General features: G+C 45.8%; 1 protein-coding gene and 1 long non-coding RNA gene across 4 annotated transcripts in view; one reads left to right on the forward strand and one right to left on the reverse strand.

Moving 5' to 3' along the window:
• Positions 1-23,745, reverse strand: part of Uvrag (UV radiation resistance associated) — a 277,558-nt gene that overhangs the window by 230,208 nt on the left and 23,605 nt on the right. For 2 of the 3 annotated variants that reach the window (XM_076547989.1, XM_076547992.1), the window contains exons 2-3: positions 19,618-19,735; positions 7,863-7,897 (exon numbers count right to left, since the gene is read on the reverse strand). In XM_076547989.1, the coding sequence (XP_076404104.1) occupies positions 7,863-7,897; positions 19,618-19,735 (153 nt within the window). The remainder of the gene's footprint in view (positions 1-7,862; positions 7,898-19,617; positions 19,736-23,745) is intronic. The other variant, XM_076547997.1, reaches the window with a different exon arrangement.
• On the forward strand, positions 5,419-9,019 carry LOC143267831 (uncharacterized). Its single transcript, XR_013043408.1, has 2 exons — positions 5,419-5,559; positions 8,879-9,019. It is a non-coding gene; the product is annotated as an uncharacterized LOC143267831 (long non-coding RNA).

Below are 23,745 nucleotides of genomic sequence, written 5' to 3' on the forward strand. Positions count from 1 at the left end.
TGCTTAAGCTTCACGATGTCTTGCCAAGTGATAGTGTTTCGGTTTTTATGACTGATGATTCTGAGACAGAGTGGATTGTGGGATTTAGCAGTGTGGCCTAATGATGCACTTTCCACTGCACCACCTTCTGCTCTCTTCACCGACAGGAAGTTAAATGACTCTCGCTGCCATTCCACAGCCTGTGGTCTGGGCTGACTGATGCTAATTAGAACCCACATATCTAGCGTTACCTCTCTGCAGAGCTCAGTGGTTAGTCAGTGATTACTCAGACTTTGTGTTCCAATACCTCAAGCCAGCCACCCCTGCCAACAGAATGATGATGTGCAAACAAGAGACAACTAAGTGACTGACTGACAGCCAAGGTTACACTAGTTCAAGACTAAAGGAGCCACTGCAGACAAGCCGGGAGGAGCTGGTCCTCGCCAGTCGCCTCAGCTCATCTAGAGCTTGAGAACTCTGCAGGAGAGTTCTCTGCCAACTCACTAGTTCTGGAGCTTGAGACTATGCCCCCCTCTGCCCCCCAACCTCCCCCATCCTCCCTTCTGCCCCCATCCTCCCCCACCCTCCCCTCTGCTCCCCAACCTCCCCCATCCTCCCCTCTGCCCCCCAACCTCCCCCATCCTCCCCTCTGCCCCCCATCCTCCCCTCTGCCCCCCATCCTCCCCCATCCTCCCTTCTGCCCCCCATCCTCCCCTCTGCCCCCAACCTCCCCCATCCTCCCCTCTGCCCCCCAACCTCCCCCATCCTCCCTTCTGCCCCCATCCTTCCCTATCCTCCCCTCTGCCCCCATCCTCCCCTCTGCCCCCCATCCTCCCCCATCCTCTCCTCTGCCCCCCATCCTCCCCTCTGCCCCCATCCTTCCCTATCCTCCCCTCTGGCCCCTATCCTCCCCTCTGCCCCCCATCCTCCCCCATCCTCCCCTCTGCCCCCATCCTCCCCTCTGCCCCCATCCTCCCCCATCCTTCCCCCCTGACCCCCATCCTCCCCTCTGCTCCCCTCTGCCCCCCTCAGTCCACACGTCCTTCACCACCCGACAACAGCTAGCGGCTGTCGTCCACTTGCCTGAGCACCGCACCTGGTTTAATCTACACCAACCACAGCACAAATGAGGAGGTAGTAAAGAGGTAACCTCCTAGTTTACATATTTAAAAATGGAACCTGTCAGTCCAACTCAAATTTTGAAATGAGGATGCTGAGGCCTCTGGGCAGAGCCCTTCCCAGACTCCCTCCACAGGGGCTGTTCTCCTGACTAACATTTCTCTGACCACTAGACTGCAGTTCAAGCTTTCCTCCCTCAGGGGAGCCTCTGATGTCTGCCTCATAACTGTCAGGCTCTACACCAGACCCTCTGTAAGGCTGGGGCATTTCTGCTACTGTTTTCCCCTCTAGTATCCTGGAGGAAGGATTCAAACATTTGCCAAATAAACAAAAAAAGACATTATATTCCAGGTATTATACAAAAGAAGTCCTAATCATTTTAAGGTTAAAAAAATAATAAATAAAAACTACAGTGGAAAGCACACGTTAAGATTCCTTTGGAAACGGCAGCTTATTTTCTTGTCTGATGTGCATCATGTTTTCTAAATGGGGAATAAAAACGACGCTGCTCACTTTTCATTTCTGGTGTGACCATCACTAGAAAAGAAGAGCACCGTGTTGTCCTAATGGCCCCAGGAATCTGGGGGTCCACCACACACCACCAGACACCCTGAGTGGTGGTGTCCTAATGTCCCCAGGAATCTGGGGGTCCACCACACACCACCAGACACCCTGAGTGGTGGTGTCCTAATGTCCCCAGGAATCTGGGGGTCCACCACACATCACCAGACACCATGAGTGGTGGTACCCTAATATCCACAGGAACCTGCCAGTCCACCACACATCAACAGACTTCCCTTGTCTGTCATGCCCTCCTCAAAGGCCGAGATTTCTCCCAGAGTATTTAATGTCTCCTGGCATCCTATGTGCCCACAGCAATGTGTGTACACATTTTGACTTAAACTTACAACTCCAGAGCCCTGTGTAAGTAGGAAACATGATCGTTTCTTCAGAGAAGCTGATGCTGAGGAGACATTAAGTAACCTGCTTGTCATATGGTGGTTACAGCTGAAGCTGGCAGTCAAAGTGTACAGCTGACTCCAAAGGCATGAAAGCAATAGGAAACTTTCTTACCAAACAAACAAAAACACGCCTTATGTACCCCAGGCTAGCCTTAAACTCACTATGTAGCCAAGGATGACTCTGAACTTCTGAACCTCCCAAGTTCTAGGTTTGTAGGCAAACACCACCATGCCCAGTTTACAGTTCTTGGGACTAGACTCAGAGTCAAGAACTCACAGCTTGCATCCTCTCCGGCCCTAGATAACTAACGGTTCTAACTGTGGACATGGGCTACACTGGAGACCATTCAAGGTAAGAGTTAGGGATGGGGCTTTAAGCTGCAGCCTTTGAAAGAGCAGCTTGGTATAATAACTCACATTCCTCATGACAACCCCAAGTTCTTGAGAAAAAGTTAAACACTTTTCCCTTATGAAAGGACTGGAAGCAGGGAGGAAGAAACAGCTCAGTAGTTAAGAGTGTTGGCTGTGCAACCACGTAGACTGGATTCAGAGCCCAACACTCACGCATATGCCTGTAACCCCAGCTCCGAGGGATCTGACACTCTTCTGGCCTCCATAGAGAGAGAGAGATCCACGAACCCACGCACACCTGTACACACACATGTACACACATGTGTGTGCATGTAAAATAATTTTTAAAAGAACAGGAAAAGGAAGGAGACCACACAGAGGTGACATGGACATGAATTCACAAACAAATGTTTCACTTCACTGGGATTCAACAGACCAGCAACTCCACATGTCTTTGAAGAGTGGAGAATGGAAAGCGTGAAAAGGGAGTGTCTTGGCTACCCAGGTATATCAAATGTATATGATAAACCTAAAGTTTCAGGCCAGGCATGGGGGAGGGAGCAAGGCCTGTGATTCTAGTACATAGAAGGCAGAGGCAAGGAGACTGTTTGAGCCAACCTGAGCTACATAGTAAGAGTCTATCTACCTCTGATTAATTAAAATCTCAAATCTTCGCTTGGGTCTGTTTATTCCTAATAACATTAATAACATTAGCTGGGATGTTCCTCCATTGTACTCCATGACAATGAGAACGTCTAAACAGCAATCGACACTTGGAAAGATGCTCAACGGGACAGTCTATGAGGGAGTACAGACTGAAGTCACAACGGTATCACGGTCCCACCAGAATGACTACAGGTTAAGACTCCAGTCTGGGCCAGGATACGGAACCACCTGAGAACCTTGCACTGTTGGGAGGGCCATAGCCAGAACAGAAACCACTGGTAACTGTTTGGCCAGTGTCAACTCCAACTGAGCAGAATGAAGCCCGTCACTCTGACGTCCTGTGCTTACTTAAGCACACACACCGGAGAAAGGCATTCTTTCGTTCAGCAGAGACGCTTTTTAGAGTCAGAGAATTACTACATGACCAACAGAGTCTCACATAAGCTGAACAAAACAGCACAGGCCACGAAAGGGCCAAGCCGTGCTCTTCTGCAGGCAGCCAGGAAAGGGGAGCTTGCCAGCCTCTTTGGGGTGTTGTCAGGGACTGGAAGGACACATGGGAGAAAACAACTGTGCTCCTCTTCTTGTCTGTTTTGGGGGGGTTGTTTTGTTGTTTGAGACAGGGTTTCTCTGTGCAGCCCTGGCTGTCCTGGATCTCACTCTGTAGACCAGGCTGGCCTTGAACTCACAGAGATCCTCCTGCCTCTGCCTCCCAAGCGCTGGGATTAAAGGTGTGAGCCACCACATCAGGCTCTACTTCTTCTTTTGTTTGTTTATCTCTGTTTTTCAAGATAGTGTCTCACTAGAACTCTCATATTGGCCTTGAACTCAAGAGATTTACCTGCACCTGCCTCCCATGTGCTGGAATTAAAATAGGTGCACTTCCACACCTAGCATAAAAGTAATGAAATGTCTTTTGCTTTTGTTTTGTTTTTTAAGATTTTTAAATGGGGGGGGGGGAATCAATATATTCTTTGCCTACTGTGATGTCAGTCAAAAGCCTAAAGGGCAGGAGCTGGCTTCCACTGCCTGAAATTTAACTCTCTATGAGATCACATCACAATAAATGCATACTCTAGAATATGAACAGAAACATTCCAAATTCTCACTACCCATATGACAAGGTGCTAGAAAAGGCATGAAGTAACCCCTTCCCCCCCAAAGTGAGAAGGGAGACTGAGCAGAGGCACCTGAGGGGCCAGGCTGCATGGTGGTAGGCTGGGATACGGAGCATCCTCAAGTGCATCATCTAAACTAAGAACCGCCTCCGGAGGGAACAGGGCTTACTTCATATGAAGACATGTGGCCAGGGCTCCTTTCTAGGCTGATACACTAACACAGTAGTGTACTGTCCATCTTCTCCCCACAGCCTTCCTTCTATAAGCTTAAAAAACAGTTGCCAGTGTAAGAGGAAGAATTCCTAAGTTGGTACACGCAGACACAGACAGACACAGCCTGCCACCTATTCATATGTTACCGCCCAGCATCTTCACCATCTGGATCCAGATGACTTTTAAATGTATATTTAACATAGAGAGCATCCCAATGTCCAGATGGAGGAGACCGTTCAAGGAGTAACATCAGCCGACCCTGCCTATCACCACTGAATATTACAATTTGTAGTCTTGAGAGTTCACTGCCTACTAATACCCACCAGAGGACGTAAAATCACTATTTTTTTATCAAAAGTTTAAAAAACAAAAGTCATTATTAGCTGGATGTGGTGGCACACACCTTTAATTCCAGCACTCCAGAGGCAGAGAAAAGTGGCCAGCCTGATCTACAAAATGAGTTCCAGGACAACCAGGGCTACACAGAGAAACCCTATCTCAAAAAAACAAAAACAAAAAACAAAAAACCCAAACAATAACAAAAAAACATTATTTATTACCAGCATTCCTTTCCCTATCATTGTTTGATAACAAGATAGTCACAAGAAACACAACTAAAAATTTATAAAAGCTGTACCAATATTTTAAACAACATATGCAGATGTCTCACTAGAACTCATACTGGTTTTGTAACTAGGAGGAACCCAGCCTTCCTCAGCCCTGCTCTGGCTTCCTAGCCAGCTCCAGACGGACGACATCCCGCTCCGGACAGACAACATCCCGCTAGCAACCTTCCTTCCTCCCTCTGCGCCGAGATGAACCCCACTCAGCCTCCACTCATGCTACCTGCCTAGCACTGGAAATGGCAACTACCTCAGTCTCCCTCCCACGGCGGGGGTAGGGGGGGTGGAGGGGGGGAGGGGAAGAGGAAGCTGGACAAGCCTGATGAGGACACAGTTTAACTCAGGGCAACACAGTGGACGTGAGCAACAGGAGGCAGTTCGGAGTGTCCAGTTATTCAGCCACAGTTGGGCTGAAGCGGAGGTGACTTAGAAGCCTCGGGCCAGTCACTCATAAAGAAACATTGATATCGTGCAGCTTTCCTCCTGAACTGGAAAACAACTCCAGCCGCAATTCCAACGACTGTTCTGGTAAGTTCTGTCTCGTGTTTTCTCTAAAAGTACAGGCTCTAAGCTTTGTTTATGCAATAGCAAGGCTTACTGGTCTCTGGGTGAAAACCAAGCTGAGGGAAGTGTGATATAGGAGGCTTGGTTACAGCCTCAGAACATCAGTTTTATGTGTCACGAACTGTCCCGGCCTGTTTCCTCACTATGAAACAAGAATATACCTAACCTTGAAGCATTATCATCTGTGTGAAATAATGTATAAAGCACACCTAACCTGCTCTTAGATCACAGATGGCAGGTCACAATTACACCTCTTTTTTTTTTTTAAATTTAAAAAAAGTTTGTTTTCATTTTCCATACCAACCACTGTTCCCTCGCCCCCTCCTCTTCCCATCCCACCCCCCATTCACTCCTCATAGGGGTAAGGCCTCCCTTGGGTAGTCAACACAGGCTGGCACACCAAGCTGGGGCCGGACTAACACCCCCCCACACCCCATCAAGACTGAGTAAGGCATCGAACCATAGGGAAAGGGTCTAAAAAACCAGTCCGTGTACCCAGGATAAGTCCTGGTCCCATTGCCACAGCACCCACAAACAGACCAAGCCACACTACTGTCACCCACATTCAGAGGGCCTAGTTTGGTCCCATTCAGGCCCCCCAGCTGTCAGTCCAGAGTCCATGAGCTCCCACTAGCTCGGGTCATCTGTCTCTGTTACACCTCTTTATTAAGGAAACTCACATAGAGAATTTCCAAACACCGATAGGTCCTGTGGATAAAATCAACTTTAGAGAACCCAGCCAGCCTTTCCCACTATTACTTCTTCGATCATTTTAGCCATCACCTACTCTAATGACTGTCAATCACAGTAAGGATACAACCTCCACTTGAACCAAAAAACAATAACAACAGAAATAGTAATCACTTGCGGGGAGGGAGTATCTAGCTGAAGCCAAAGGCAATTAAAGCAGAAATACCACCATGAACTGTTATCGGCTAAAGGAATGTGAAAAAGAAACATGACTCTGACAGAACTTGGAGACACATTTCCATCCCCTTCCCTATCCCTCCCTCCCACCCATCTCCTTTTCTGTTTGTTTATTTTGAGGGGAAAAGGGATGAGGAGGGAGAGAACGGAGGAGAATCAACGAATTTCTAAGGTATTTAACCAGCAGGTGGCAGTCTTCAGGACGCCCTGTGCCTACACCCACACTCATGGAAACAGCTGTGACTTTTCAGTTAACCATACTGTTGGCACTAAGGATTCTAAGTTCAGAATATCTGCCTCAATAGCAAAAGCAAAAAAAATAAAAAATTCTGTTATATGATTTCTATCAACACTTAAATTTTAAAAACATGAAGTGTTCATAATAATGTAATCAGAATTCTCATAAAATGCAGTGAGTATAAATAAAACAACAGTGTCGTAAAAGCAGCCAGAAGCTTTGGCCAGTCGTGTGTATATTCACAGGACTGCACCCTACACAGACCCAGAGAAAGAAAGGCATGCTCCACTAGGGACACCCAGGAGAATAGTTACAGCAACATGATGCACAATGGCTCAAACTACAAGCCAAGTGTCCTTAGCAACAGGGGAAAAAATGGATTACCTATTATATTCACTCAGTAAAGTACACAAAACAAATCCAATAAACCACACAAGGTCAACTGATCACAACAACCACATTGACACATGGACTTCAGTCACCAGGGCACTTACTACATTATTTCATTCATACAAAATTCAAAAACAGGTAAAAATATCAAGACTACTGTGTGCAGACACATACATACACACACACACACACACACACACACACACACACACACACACACACACACACACTTTAAAAAGAAAACTCTCCAAACAGAAAAAAAAGTGGGATGTTTGGTTGTTTTGCTTTTTGTTTTTTAATGACAGGGTCTCACTGTGTGGCTGAGGCTATCCTGAAAACTCACAATCCTCCTCTTCCTCCCAAATCCTGGAGTTACAGGCATATGCACCATGCCCAGCTAGACACTTTCAGCTTTCTCACTAAACAAAACTTTTATCCCCAAGAAATAAGGTCCTGTATGCAAAGGCACAAACTATTCTTATGAATTTTGCCAAGAAAAAACACAGAATCAAAAATAGTCAAGCTCTTTGTAAATGGAAATGATGCAAATAAAGTTTTCAACAACAATAAAAAAATTCAGTAATGACTGAACAACTGAGCAGAATCATTCATGTACCGTAACACAAGAACCAGACCTCAACTTACACCACTCAGACTTTCTGAAACAGGGGTATAGGCTGTGTCACATGTACCTGTCAGAAAACAAACTTACCAAGGAATTCTTAATCACTTCACTTCTATAAAATTCTGGAAAAAAGAAGAAAAAGAACAATAAGTGATACGAAAGAAAACAAGCTCACTAACCAAGCCCTGTAAAACTTGACGATACGTTCTAGTAAGGCTTCTAAAAGACCTAAGGGATCTGGTCCCGCTGTTATTATTTTTCTTCTTTGGTTTTTGTTGTTGTTGTTATTTTGGTTTTTCAAGACAGGGTTTCTCTGTGTAGCCCTGGCTGTCCTAGAACTCTATCTGTAGACCAGGCTGGCCTTGAACTCAGAGATCCACCTGGCTCTGCCTCCCGAGTACTGGGATTAAAGGGGTGTGCCACTACTGCCTGGAAAAATCTTTTTTTTTTAATTTGGATGAGTTAGGAGAGGCCCTCTATTATCTTTATCAATAAAAACAAATATAGAAACAAAGATTAAATGGAAGTGACCTAAAGGGGGAAAACATCGGTGAAGCAGATTACAAATTTTTCAGATTTAATTTCATAATTGTTACCTGTCTCCTTTTGCAGCACACTCTAATTTAAGCCCTTAAAAATTCTTCTTTTCCCATTTCCATTCATTTCTTCTCACATGTGCACAGTAAGCATGCACATACATGTGTATGGTCATGTAGGGCCTGAGGCTGAGGTCAGGAGCATTCTACTATTCTCTTTAAGGCAGGCTGTCTCAAACTCCTAGCTCCTCAACACAGCTAGTGTGGCCCTCCAGATTCCATGTCTGCCTTCTGAGGCTGGACCACATGTGGACTGCCACACTCACCTAGCATCCACATGGGTCCTAGGGATTCAAATCCCAGTTTCCTCTCATCTGGGCAGCAGGAACTTTTGTGGCTGAGTCATCTTCCCAACCCCCCCTTCTACTCTTTATGGGGGATACTTTCTGCTCTTCCTCAAGCACCTCTAAAGCACTTCCTCACAGTTGTACAGAATGATCTAGAAACCAAGTAGCCTGAGCTTGACTTCTACTTGTCTCTAACACTCCATCTCTTCAACTTCTTCAGGTCCAGTCTCAACTTGGAAAATTCGGATAACTGAAGTTCTTCTGAAAGCATTAAAAGTTCATGATTCCACAAACCTTCATATATATTAGTAAATGTTACAAAATCCAAAAACAAAATAAAAATGAGTGAGAGGTTCTGACAGACCTTCCCAACAACCCTCCAGTGTTCCCCAGCCACCTGCCCAAGTCACCTCCATGCCACTGCCAACGCAGAGCCTGGGGACTCTGAGTTCCCTGCTACCACAGGGCAGGATTTCCCAAGTGTGATGCATGCACCACGGTACTTGAGATGATCTTGGGTGACACACGGACAAACGTGTTTCTGCTGGTTGAAATATATGCCTTGCCCATCCTATTTGTAGCTGTAGACCCATAATAACAGTGCTCGCATCCTACAACTACCTCCTCCTTGTCACTTAGAACTGTCCCTGGCGGGCGGTGGTGGCGCACGCCTTTAATCCCAGCACTCGGGAGGCAGAGGCAGGCGGATCTCTGTGAGTTCGAGGCCAGCCTGGGCTACCAAGTGAGTTCCAGGAAAGGCGCAAAGCTACACAGAGAAACCCTGTCTCGAAAAACCAAAAAAAAAAAAAAAAAGAAAAAAAAAAAAACCAAGTCCTGTGCTCATTCCATGAGTTGGCTGTTTGAAACCAGGAACTTATGCAGGGACACTTGGCTCAGTCTGGGAGGAAGGGACTGGACCTCCCTGGACTGAGTCTACCAAGTCGATCACAGTCCTCGGGGGAGGACTTGTCCTGGAGGAGATGGGAATGGAGGGTGGGCTGGGGGTAAGGGGAGGGCGTGGGAGGGGGGAGAATAGGGGAACCCATGGCTGATATGTAGAACTGAATGGTATTGTAAAATAAAAAATATATATCACAAAAAAAAATAAATAAATAAAAAAAATAATAATAATAATAATAATAATAATAATAAATAACTTGTGAACCTAAGTTACAGAAATGTTTTCCATGTTCTTAATCCTCTAAGTCATTAAAAAAGAAAAAAAAAAAAAAAAAAAAAAAAGAACTGTCCCTGGCACAGGGGCAGAACACAACAAATTTTGTTTTGATGAATGAACAATTGCATCCCCAGGTATTCACGTGTGAGGTGCTTCGAGGAATAGAAAAGTGAACCTCTTCCGGCAAGCTCTTGTCCTTAAGGCATTTTCGTTTTGGTTTGGTTTTGGTTTTTCGAGACAGGGTTTCTCTCTGTAGTCCTGGCCGTCCTGGAACTCACTCTGTAGACCAGGCTGGCCTCGAACTCACAGAGACCTGCCTGCCTCTGCTGGGGGCAATGGCATTTCTTAGCAGACAGGCTACCTGCATTACTTTATCCTCATCTTCCAAACAAAAGATCATTTTTACTTTATGTTTTGAGAACAATTCACAATACATTAAGTGAAAGACCAGGTTCTGAGAGAGGTTCAACAAGATCCAATTCTTCTAATTAAGCTAACAGTTTTCTTCTTAGCTTACAGGTTTAGGTTACTTACATTCACTAGCTGAATGGTAGTTTCATTTTTTTATTATGAATAACTGTTTGAAATAAGAAAATTCTATGTTTCTAAAGGGAACATCCTGAAGTTGCTATGAATTTTAGCATCTTTCAAATAATGCTAGAAATTATTTAAAAGACTGCTTAACAGTCTTTTAAAGATGTATAGCATAAACTGTGTGGCTTTAGAACAAACCATTAAAACAAAATTGTGAGATCTAAGAACATGTAGGGTCTACCATAGATAATGACAAGTCACTCTGTACTGGCTGGGTTTGTGTTCCAACTTGACACAAGCTAGAGTCATCAGAGATGACAGAGCCTCAGCTGAGGAAATGCCTTGATAAGATCCAGCTGTAAGGCATTTTCTCAATTAGTGATCAATGGGAGAGGGCCCAGCCCATGGTGGGTGGTGCCATCCCCGGATAGTGTCCATGGTGCTCTAAGAAAACAGGCTGAGCAAGCCAGGGGAAGGAAGCCAGTAAGCAGCACCCCTCCATGGCCCCTGCATAAGCTCCTGCTCCCAGGCTCCTGCCCTGTCTGAGTTCCTGTTCTGTCTGACTTCCTCCAATCATAGACTATGATCCGGAAGTGTAAGGCAAATAAACCCTTTCCTCCTCAACTGATTTTTGGGCACAGCAACAAGAAGCCCTAACTAAGACAGACTCTCTAACTAAAGTGTACAATTTCTTCATTTAGGGTAACACTTATTTCCCCGGTGCCATACAACTTCACCCTTTTCATTCATTTTCAAACGTTTAATCAATCACTACAACCACTTATCACACGACTGTAAGTATATATGTTCATATATTTTAGTTCTTAAAAAAAAAAGGAATGATTTAGCTTCCTCTGCAAAGTATCTGAATCAGACAGTTCTCACAACACATCTATCTCTCCACTTCTGAGAGAGGACCAGGACTATTTCTTCCTCACTGTTGAGTGGCTGACTGCGTGAATAAACCACACAATTTGCCATCTCCATTAATGCTCCAAACTGCACCGGCTGACTGAAAGGACTCAGCTCAACAGAAGGGCCAGATTCTGTGAAGAGACCCGAGGGTGTGAGCTGACCTCTAGCACACCAAGCCTGGCCTGTACCACCATCCTGTTACATCTACATAACAGAATGGCAACAAGGGGTGAACAGAATGAATGCAGAATTTTGAGAATAAAATTAAACATGTTCAGCCCTCAATCTCTCATGTGTAAGATTAATAACCTACACGGGTCAGTCATTGTCTCATTATCTTCCTAAAAAGAATAGCACCCAGGAGATAAAAAGGTTGTTATGAGGTTCAAATAAAATACTAGATTAAAAACACCTTGTGAGTCATTATGTGTATTAATAAACTTCTACTCATTTTATTCTTTCCATTTGAATAAAGTCATATGCCAAGTAGATCCTCAAAGCATCCTATCAGAGCCTTATGTCCACATGAGCCAATGTATGCAAGAGCTTTTCTAGACAGTCATGCCCACACCTAAAGGACCAGACAGCCATGCCCACACCTAAAGGACCGGACAGCCATGTCCACACCTAAAGGACCGGACAGCCATGCCCACACCTAAAGGACCGGACAGCCACATCCACACCTAAAGGACCAGACAGCCACACCCACACCTAAAGGACCGGACAGCCATGCCCACACCTAAAGGACCGGACAGCCACACCCACACCTAAAGGACAGGACAGCCACACCCACACCTAAAGGACCGGACAGCCATGCCCACACCTAAAGGACCGGACAGCCACACCCACACCTAAAGGACAGGACAGCCACACCCACACCTAAAGGACAGGACAGCCACACCCACACCTAAAGGACAGGACAGCCACACCCACACCTAAAGGACAGGACAGCCACACCCACACCTAAAGGACAGGACAGCCACACCCACACCTAAAGGACCGGACAGCCATGCCCACACCTAAAGGACCGGACAGCCACACCCACACCTAAAGGACAGGACAGCCACACCCACACCTAAAGGACCGGACAGCCATGCCCACACCTAAAGGACCGGACAGCCACGCCCACACCTAAAGGACCAGCAATAAAGAGACTGCGGAGCACGGGGCTCATGGAACATGCTGGCTGTTGTGCTGTATTTCTTCATTCAGTACTGTTTTATGAGTGCCTCAACCTCACCCACAATAGAAGAAATACAAGCTTAACCTAAACTGCAAAACTATTTTTCACCTATCAGATTGGCAAAGACTCAGTAGCTCACACAACTATTGATAAGGCTGTGGGGAAAAGACACACCTAAAACATTTCCCACCAAGTACAATCTTGTAATACCTATCAAAACAAAAAACACCTTCTCCATGTCCCAAGAACTCCACTTCCTAGACTTTACCCTAAAGGCTTACTAACACTAAACAATGCACTTGTAAAATTAGCCAATGCAGTATTATGTACGAGAGACTGCAAACACCTAACAGGCTGCTCAGGACCAACTGAGGAAAGTGCAGAGCAGCTAGTCACTGCAAAGCCAGAAACAGTCCACCAGAGACGTCCTCTAAGACAGGCTAAGTGACAAATGCTAAGTGCACAGAATCTATGCACACACTTGGTATCTGTGCAAGGAGACTGCTGGGAAGGGAGTAAGAACGTCTTATCTTTCTATTTGTGCAAACAGTTCAGGAAAGACAAACAGGAAACAGATAACAGCAGTTACCATGGTGGAGTGGGAAAGGAACATAGGGGAAACCTATTTATGCTTTGAACCACAGACTGCATTACCTACCCCGCCCCCAAAAAAATTAAGTTGAAAGTAACTGGAGGAGAAAGATGATGTGCCCAGCATCCTTCTGAGTATTAGAGACAGAGCGGCTAAAAATGTCTGTTCTGTGGAGCTTATGTCTACAGGAAGGAAAGAGACATTAACTAAACATACCAACGTCAGGTGATTGTAAGTAACTACAAGAAGAATTAAGGAAAAAAAACCCAAGCAAATAGAACAGTCAGAATTTGTAAAAGGGTTGGTTAGACGGCAATCAGTGAGAGCAGATCTCAGTAGCATGTGGAGTAAAGGCCAACAGGAATGTGGACGGGCTTGTCAGGTAGGGGCCTGGAGGAAGGTGCCATGGGTCAGGCCAAGTGCAGACAAAGTGCCAAGTGTTCCCTACATGGAAGACAAGGAGACAGGCTGTCAGTGTGGCTGGGACAGAGAAAGCAGGAGGAGGATTAGACCTTCAGGGACTGATGCTTACGAGCAGCAGGAAGTGAGTTCTGAGTGGTTAACAGAAGACAAGGATCTCGGCCTTATTCAGAATGAGCTAAGAAGCCATGAGAGCATCCTCCCCGCCCCCACACACACTTCTGGGGTTTTGGGGGGACAAGGTTTTTCTGTGTAGCTCTGGTTGTCCTGGAAGTTACTCTGTAGACCAGGCTGGACTTGAACTCAGAGATCCACCTGCCTCTGCTGGGATTAAAGAAGTGTTCCACCACTGCCCAGCCCCACAAGGGCATTCTTTGGAGAGGGATAACATGATCTTCCATTTGAACTGGGGCTGGGAGGGAGGATGTGGGCAGAGAGACCGTCAGGAGAGCGCTTCAGCCATCCAGGCAAAGGAGGACAGTGACATAGAGGGGCAAAGAAGTCACCAAAAAAGCATCCGCTGAAAGGCTGGATGTGGGAATTAAGAGAAAGAAGACAATCCAGAACAACTCCTGGGTTTTAGCCCAGGGAGTGGAGTGGTCATCTTCTGAGAGAAAAACACAGGATCAGTAAGCTGGCACCTCAGAGACTCGGTCTTGAACATACCAAGTTTAAGTCACCTACTGACTCCAAAGGGAACACAGCAGGCAACTGGATGAAGGATATGACCTCAGAGGAAAGGTCATCAGAGGATGGAACGTGGGTGAGATCTCAGGGACTGCACAGAGCTCTACCCCTGAAGTACTCATGCTAGCTGGTATTCCAGAAGAGGGCAGTACTTAGCACTTCACAGGTGAGGAAATAACCATAAAACAAACAAGAGGGCCGCAGAGATGGCTCAGCAGCTAAGAGCATGCGCTGCTCGTGCAGGATATGAGTTTGGCTTCCGGCACCAATCAGGTTACTTACAACATTCCAGTTCCAAGAGATGTGACACCTTTCTTCCAGCCTCCCAGACACCTACGCTCCCATGCACGCATCCCCAGACCGACACACAGACATATACACAATTTTAAAATAATGAATCTTTAAAGACAAACAAACCCTCTAGCTGGGTATGGTGGCTCATATCTATAATCAAAACACTTGGGAGTCCAAGGCAGAACTACCGCGAATTTGAGGGACACCTAAACTACACCATAATTTCTAGGCCAGTCTGTGTTACAGAGAGACCTTGTCTTAAAAGTAAAATAAAATTACAAATTTGAAACTTCCAAGTTTAAAAGGGAGCAGGATTAGAATTAAGTCTCCACTCACCATCACAGGCTTCGTTCTGAACATTATCAAACACTATTTGATGTGAACTACCTTGAATGTAGACATCTATGAAAACCAAAAAGAGGCCAAAAAATGTCCCTTATCTTCTTGGGATCTACTATGAATTCAGGTGAGGTAAAGAGCAACTGAGAAGCCAGCATTTCTGATAATCTTTAAAAAAAAAAAAACTCTCTTGTAAAAGCGGGAGATGAAACAGTTAGTCCAGGTGGTGTAGGAAGAGGAGCCAGCTGGTCTTTTTTCATGGTTATTCTGCACCAAAGGCCTAAGAAGGACCATGAACTATTGATGACTGTCGTGACGGATCCAACCAGATAAGGTAAAATGAGCCAGGCCTGCTGGAAAGACTCCCCAGCTCCCACGATGAGACAAAAGCCCAGACAACTCAGATACAGTTCATTCCATCATGACCGGCTGAAGCAGAAAGATGTCCCAGAAGACGTCAGTCATCTCTAATGGGATTAATCCCAAAGTCTGTTTAATGATGAATTAACTAAAGCTCACGGGAGGAAATAAAGCCCTACCTAAGGGGTTTCTGAGGCAGTGGCAGGCTCTCCCGTTGCAGACCAGGGGCATGCCAGTGCACTGGCATTATTAGTATTAAGATCTTTTCATTGGTAGCCTCAAGAAAGTCTAAGGATTTTCAAAAGACTGTAATCACCAGGGCAGGTGTGGTGGTACACACCCTTAATATCAACACTTGGGAGGCAGAAGGAGGCAGATCTGTTAGTCTGTGGCCAGCCTAGTCAATACAGTGAGTTCTAAGCTAGCCAGAGTTGAGACAGAGAGAGAGAGAGAGAGAGAGAGAGAGAGAGAGAGAGAGAGAGAAGGAGAAGGAGGATGGGGAAGGGAAGGGGGAGGGGGGAGGGGAAGGGGAAGGGGAGGGGAGGGGGAAGGGGAAGGAAAGGAAAAAGAAAAGGAAAGGAAAGGAAAGGAAAGGAAAGGAAAAAGGAAAGGAAATCGAGACAAAAGAGTAAACATAGTCACTCTGCTTCCATCTTACATCATGTACTCAGGACTGCTCTTGGCCTATCAAAACAACGTCAGAGCAGAGGTCTTGAAAATCAAGATTAAAACAGTGCCATAGGGCTTCACACTATCTCTCAGGAACCTACTAGATATTTGACAGCAAAACCGGTAACACGAGCGACCTGGAAACTGCAGTGCTGACTTCTGCTGCCACCAGGGCTAGATCGCAGTCACCAGCCAGCCCCATGGCTGCTCTTTAGAAACCAACACAAATAACACTGCAATTCCTGCAATAATGGCCACCATTTTCCACATTCCCAGAATGCACTAAGCCCATTCATTGTTGCTATCACAGTTGACACCGGAGTAAGGACACGGAAGTTTTATTAAGATAATCAAGGACTGGGGCTGGAAAGATGGCTCAGCTGCTCTTGCAGAAGGCCTGGTTTGGGTTCCCAAAACCCACATGACGGCTCAGACATCTGCAATTCCTGTTCTAAGGTAGCCAATATGCCTTCACCTGGCTTCCAAGGGCACCAGGCACAAAGTAGTACACAGAAAGACATGCAGGCAAAACAAGCAAGTCAAATAAAAATAAATGAATCTCAGAAAGAATGAAAGAAAGAGAGAGAGAGAGAGAGAGAGAGAGAGAGAGAGAGAGAGAGAGAGAGAGAAAGAAAGAAAGAAAGAAAGAAAGAAAGAAAGAAAGAAAGAAAGAAAGAAAGAAAGAAAGAAAGAAAGATGAGCAAGGATTGATTATATAGACACTCATCAAAAATTAAAACTACTTGCCAGGTGGTAATGGCTCACACCTTTAATCCCAGCACTTGGGAAGGTAGATCTCTGAGTTCGAGGCCAGCCTGGTCTACAGAAAGCTCCAGGATGGACAGGGCTACATAGAGAAACCATGTCTTACAGGAAAAAAATATTCAACTGGGCCTGGTAGCACAGGTCTATAATTCCAGCTACTCAGGAGACTGAAGCAGGAGAATCACAAGTTCAAGGCCTGCCTAGGCTACAAAGCAAACTCAAGGGCAGCCTACACAACTTAGAAAGACCTTGTCTCAACCTAAAGTGAAGAGAGGGCTGGAGTATATCTCAGGGGCATAGTGCTCACAGAGCATGAGCTAAGTCTTATATTCAATCCCCAGTACCACACACACACAACGTTAAAACACTCCAGCATGGTCATATAATGCAGTAATATAACCAGTCAGCAAGTGTGAACTAAAGGTATCAAGGTCTACAAAAAAAATGCCTTTCCCTTAAACTAGTGAGCAAACTGCTACACTTTGCTTTCTGGGGACATTTCCCTCTTCCCTCTTCATCTAAAAGTATAATCCAACTGGTTCATGGCCAGTAAAATGTGGTGGTAAGAACAGCAACCATTTCCACTTCAAATCTCTCTCAAATAATCCTCCTTTCTTGCCTGCCAGAGACCACATATAGAAGAGCGTGGCATCGAGACCAAGGGAGCTGAGTCACTACCAAGTTGGCGGGAGCTGCACGGCAGTACCTCATAAAGAGAACCTGCTTAGCATGCCAAGTTCACCAGGTTAATTATGGTAAGCCCCGAGGTCTGTGGTACTGTCATGACAACAGTAATCGTCCAGATTAATCGCTACTTTAAAATATGCAATGGTTAGGATGAAGAATCAGAATAAAGGCTGGATGTGGTGGTGCAAGCCTCTAACTCCAGCACTCGGGAGGATCAAAGTTAGAGGCCAACCTGGTCTACATAATGCATTCCAGGACAGCCACATCTACATAGTGAGACCGTGTCTCAAAAACCCAAGAAATAAACAAAATAAATACCATCTTTCAAAATAAGACTTGATTACCTCTTATTATGGTATCATTGTCTTCTGTTTGCATAAATTGGCTAATAAATGTATCTTACCAAGCATTATCACATTTTCTATGTTGCTCCTCATAGAAACCCAAGTTACCTACTTTATAAGACATGGTTATCTTGGTTAGGTCTCAAATCCCAGACAAACTGCTGAGGCACCTATTTAACATATCATGTCAGGTTCTCCCTGCGGCCCTCAATCACAACCATTACAAGACCCTCCTGGCTGGCATACCTCGCCCCTACCCTAAACTTCTCCAGCCCAGATATTGGGCTAGGCTTCCCTGCCCTTTCCTATAATAATAGTCCAACCACTTTGTTTACCTGGCTTTTTTCATCTACCCTTTATCGTCCTGCCTCTTGGTCTGGCTCTCGGCTCTCCCCTCTCCCCTCCCCTGGTCCCCTCACATGGCTCAGGGTCATGTTCACTCTGGGTTCTCCCAGATGTCCCTGCCTCTGGCTATCTCTCCCTTTATCTGCAATAAACCTCCTCCTCCACCATACCTAGGAACCACCATGTCCTTCCTTTTTATTTTTTCATTCAATCTCCAAAACAACTTTCACCCAAAGCATGGAGCCAGTGGCTGAGACAGGACAACTGTCCTCAATCTTCACCCAGTGACAGGGTTAAGCTACACCGTACCCTAGTCCTATGGAACACCCCCCCTAACTCACAGCACTCTAGTACTTTCCATTCAGTGTGTGTCCCAAAGAAGATTGTGATCTTGACTCAAATAATTGACCTCTGCCGGGCAGCGGTGGCACACGCCTTTAATCCCAGCACTTGGGAGGCAGAGCCAGGTGGATCTCTGTGAGTTCGAGGCCAGCCTGGTCTACAGAGCAAGTTCCAGGACAGGTACCAAAACTACACAGAGAAACCCTGTCTCGGGGGGGGGGGGGGGGGGGGGGATTGATATCCTCTTAAAACTGTCACTTCTAGAAGAATCCTCAGTATAATTTGTAAAACCGAATTGGGGGCTGGTGGGATTGGTGAAGAGCACTTGCTACTCTTGCAGAGGATCCTGGTTCAATTCCCAACACCTACACTGTGGTTCACAACCATCTGTACCTCCAGTTCCAGGGGATTTGATGCTCTCTTCTGACCTCCAAGGGCACCAAGCGCACATGGGGTATGCATACATACATGCAGACCAAATGCTCACACATAAAATAAAATTAATAAATCTAATTTAAAAACTGGCCGGGCGGTGGTGGCACACGCCTTTAATCCCAGCACTCGGGAGGCAGAGCCAGGCGGATCTCTGTGAGTTCGAGGCCAGCCTGGGCTACCAAGTGAGTTCCAGGAAAGACGCAAAGCTACACAGAGAAACCCTGTCTCGAAAAACCAAAAAAAAACTAAATTGGGGGGCTGGAGAGGGGGCTCAGTGGTTAAGAGCACTGGCTGCTCTTCCAAAGGTCCTGAATTCAATTCCCAGCAACCATATGGTGGCTCACAGCCATCTATAATGAGATCTGGTGCCCTCTTCTGGTGTGCAGGCACACATGCAAGCAGAACACTATACACATAATAAATAAATAAATCTTTAAAAAAAATAAAATAAAAAACTGAATTGGAAGAAACCAAGCCATTCTGAAAATGACTCCATATACATAAATCTAAATATGAGAATATACCAACTTGGTTATATAAACTTGGTCATTAGAAAAGGCAATATTTTAAAGAAATATACAATTAGTATAATACACTGGACTCTCATCATTTGTTTTTAATGTCAGGAACTAGAATAGTAACATTTATAAAAGGGGAACAAATTTACCTAGCAACAGGAACAGTGACAGTAACCTTAACAAAGGGGAGAGAAACGTACCAATGAAAGGCTATTCCCCAGGGAAGTGCCCATCGGCCACGTCTCTAACACGCATCGCCCACTCGAGATGAACTTCCTATAGTACGAGGCGGCGCTGCAAAGCACTCGCGTCACAAGAGCACAAACGTGACAAGCCCGAGGCCGAGTCCTTACCTTTGTGTGTCTTTTCATTACCACACAAATGAAGAGTGAAGTAGGTATCGAGGAGCTGGTGGCCATCTCTATTGACGATATTCCGAGCAGCAATGTTCCGGAGATGTCGAAGACGGCGCTAAAACAGAACCACAAGTGAACAGGCATCAGCTTTTCAGTCCTCTATGTTTTGAAAGCAGCAGTTCAAATAAAAATGGAGCATGAGAGGTTGTCCCAGGCACTGTTTGTTGAGCCCACAACATAACCCAGACTCGCTCTTATGCCTCAGCACGTCCTTGGCCAAACAGGAAGCATACCTGCCTCTTCTCGAGTAAAGAGCAGTTACCGGCATGGAATGGAAACAGGTATGAAATATTTTGTTCTGTGTGCAGTGGAAACCAAAGATCAGTGGTGAGTATCTTCCTCAATCACTTCTTCATCTTATTTCTTGAGACATGGTCTCTCCCTGAACCTGGGGCTCACTGTTCAGCTGGACGGATTGGCTGGTTGGTGAGCTCTGGGGATCTGCCTGTCTCCATCTCCCCAGAGCTGGACCACAGGAACACAGCGCCCCAGGGGCGCTCCACCACACCTAGCTTTGTACATGGCTGCCGGGAACCCAAACCCAGGACCTCACGCTTGGGTAGCAAGCACTTTACCAACTGATCCACGTTCTCAGTCCCTGAAATCTTGTTGAGAAAGCACAAATACTATGGAAGTGCAAAGAGTGTTCCTAGCCCTGGGACATAAACTAAGCGGAGACTTGGCTTCCGCACAGGCTTCAGATGGTGAGACAAACATACCCCGCTGTTGTTAGTGCAGTCCAGATACCAGATCGTTTGTCAACTACAAAAGGCTATAGGCAAAGAAAAAAATGTCTAAAAGCAGTAACTCGCTGACATTCCAGGCAGCCAATAGCCCCCTTCAGCAGCAGTCGGCCAGCCTCTATTTGCTAATGAAGGCTAACGTCCTTCAATTTCAATTACCACAATGCTTGAATTATGTGGAGTCACCGAGTGAGAAACACAAAAACTCCACAAGTAGAGCTTCAACGAGAATACAGAAGATGAAAAGCTAGCCCAGTCACGTCATAGCAGAAAGACCGTACTGGCGAAGCCAGGCACGGTGGCACACACCTGTAAAACCAGCACCTGGCAGACAAGAGACAGGATCACCACATGTCCGAGGCCAGTCTGGACTACGATCAAGTTCTAGGCCAGCCAGGGTTACATCTCAAGACAGTTTCTCAAAAATAATGATGCCAGCGCGTGTTCACCCTCAAAGTGAGTTCTCTTAGAGACTTAACAGAGGTCAGCAACATGGCTCAGTGGATAAAGCACTTGCTGAACAAGCCTGACAACCTGAGTTCAATCCCCAGGGCTCACCTCAACTCCACAAAGCTGTCCTCTGACCTTGACCTGCCCACACACACATCATACACACACACAAAAATAAATAAATTTTTAACAGGCACCAAGTACTCAGTGTTAAGTACACTTCACACCCTCCCTTCCAGCTGACAGCCAGCCCATTCTCCTGAGGAACATCCATGTTCATCTATGCAGGCGTCAGCTAAAAGAGCCTAGACCTTCTGTCCATTTGCATGCCAACCAAATGCTCTCTCCCTGTGTACAGACCACAGTTCCTTAAGAAAGAAGGCCGTTGTCTAGGGAGCTTCCCTAATGCTTAAGTATGAAGCTCCAAATACATTTACGAACTTCTCAACGGCTTACGCTTACTTAACAGCCTTTCACACCCTAGATCATAGCCACTTCCTGTTACCTGCTTCACTAACTCCTTCATTCAGGACTTCTAACCAAGTCTGATGACCTGAGTTCAATACTGGGAACCTTCATGGTAAAAAGAGAGAAGCGACTCTAAAGTTGTTTTCTGACCTCTACACACTAGCCATAGCAGATGCATTAATTTTTTTTTTATTTTATTTTTTTATTTTATTTTATTTTTTTATTTTATTTATTTATTTATTTATTTTTGGTTTTTCAAGACAGGGTTTTGATGTGTAACAGTCCTGGCTATCCTAGAACTCACTTTGTAGATGAACTCACTGAGGTCCGCCTGCCTCTGCCTCCCAAGTTCTGGGATTAAAGGTGTGCGCCGCCACAGCCTGCTGACAAGAACCTTCTGTAAACAACAACCACATTTCATTTGTTGCATGGCTGCCAATGGGAAACACTGCCCAAACCCTCTACAAGAAAGTGCATATAACCCCATCATTGTCTGTGAAGCTCCCGCAATCTGATCTCTTCAAGGATCAATCAAAAGACCATGCAGAGGGCTGGGGATGTAGTCCAGTGGCAGAGTGCTTGCCGAGCATGCACAAGGTACTGGGTTCAATTCCCAGCACTCAAACAAAGAAATAACTGGGGCTGGAGGGGATGACTCAGCCTACTCCACTGGCCCTGAAGCTGGGAAGGGTCCAGGACCAGAGATGCTGGCTGCCACCTTTCCATCACAGTCCAATCAGAGAACGAAAGGGCCACAAGAGTCAAGACTGGGATTCAGTCATATCAACAAGTAGTCATTACAACCCTACAAATTCACAGTAACTTCATCCCTATGAATCAGTCAAAGACCACGGGTTTGGAAAGGACTTAGTACAGTAACTGTTAACTAATTTATCCAGGGCTAGGCATGTAGCTCAGTGGTAGAGCACTTACTTGCCTAACACATCCACACCCAACCCAAGGCCCTAGATTACATCTTCACCACTGCAGACAAAAAAGACAGTTTTGATTTTGTTTTGTTTTTGATTTTTAATCCCACAGTGCACTTAGTAGCAAAGCACAAAAAAAAAATAATTTGATTTGGTTTGATTTGGTCTGGTCTGGTTTTGAGCCAAGGTCTCTTTATATTGAACAGGTGGGTCTCCAACTCCTGGGCTCGGGAGATCCTCCTGCCTCAGTCTCACTTCTCGGATTCCAGTCACAAGCCACCAAGGCCAGCTCACATAAATGCTTTTAAATATCCCTATCTCTGTTGGGTGAATCCACTTCTGTTATATGAATTGGAACCTCAGCGCACACCGCATACAAGGCTTTATAGTCAGTCAAATCACTAGACGAACAGAAACCCAAAGCGATTTTCAATAGTGACAACACCCGACTGGGCTCCTCTGTCCCTGCCAGGTGCCATCTTTCCCTCCCTGGTACCTGAAGTGTTCTGGCTTCTCAGGCGTAATGGTGCCCAAAGGAACTGAGGCATCCTTATCTCGTGCCTCACCACTGCTGGAGACTCACTCAGGGAGGCTGAGGAGCCAAAGACGATGCTTTTCTTCTAGCATCCCCTTCCTGTGCTCTTGTTTAAAAGCCAAAGGACTGTGGGTCCCCGCCATTACCAGACAAAACCATCCCACAGGCAATTTCGATGACTCCTGTTATGATTTGGATATGAAGTGCCCCCAAGAGATTCATGGAGTGAAGGCTTGGTCCCCAGCTAGTGCTGTATTCTAAGTGGTTCTGGGGACTTTAGGAAGTAGAGCCTAGAAGTAGGTCACTGGGTCATGTCCTTAGGGGTGTCTTATCTCTGCCTCAGTCCTGTCCCTCTCAGCTTCTTGTCTGTCATGAGGTGACTAGCTTCGGCCACACACCGCTGCTGCCATAAAAGCATGGTAAGCCATGGGTGCAGGATCAACAGAGCAAGAACTGTGAACTAAGACTTCTGAGTCAAATGAATCTTTCCTCCTTTTCAGCTGTCCTGTGAGGCTGGACACAGCAGCAAATGTCCTAGTGCTTGGTAAGTGGACACAATCAGGAGTTAGAGGCCAGCCTGGGCTCCCTGACTGTACCAAAAGGAGGAGGAGGAAGAAGGATGGACAGAGGATAATTAGAATGTTCTGCCTGATAGTTCATTACAGCAACAAAAAGTCTAACACAGTTCTCAAGTCATCAGTGAGGTATTTCCAAAACAAACTTTGAATCCAATTTGTTTAATTTTACAAGAGCCATTCCCGATCAACGACATACACAGCAATCGCTAATGCAAAGCCCAGGAAAAGGGGGTGGGGGGGGGTGGAGATTACGAAAAGACAGGCCATGGGAGAAGAAATAAACCGTCACTGAACACACGAAAAGAACCATGACCACCATTAAACATATAAAGACCAAACACTCCTCTATGTGGCAGAATGGT

This window comes from Peromyscus maniculatus, chromosome 1 (assembly GCF_049852395.1).
Source record: "Peromyscus maniculatus bairdii isolate BWxNUB_F1_BW_parent chromosome 1, HU_Pman_BW_mat_3.1, whole genome shotgun sequence".
Taxonomy (NCBI): Eukaryota; Metazoa; Chordata; class Mammalia; order Rodentia; family Cricetidae; genus Peromyscus; species Peromyscus maniculatus.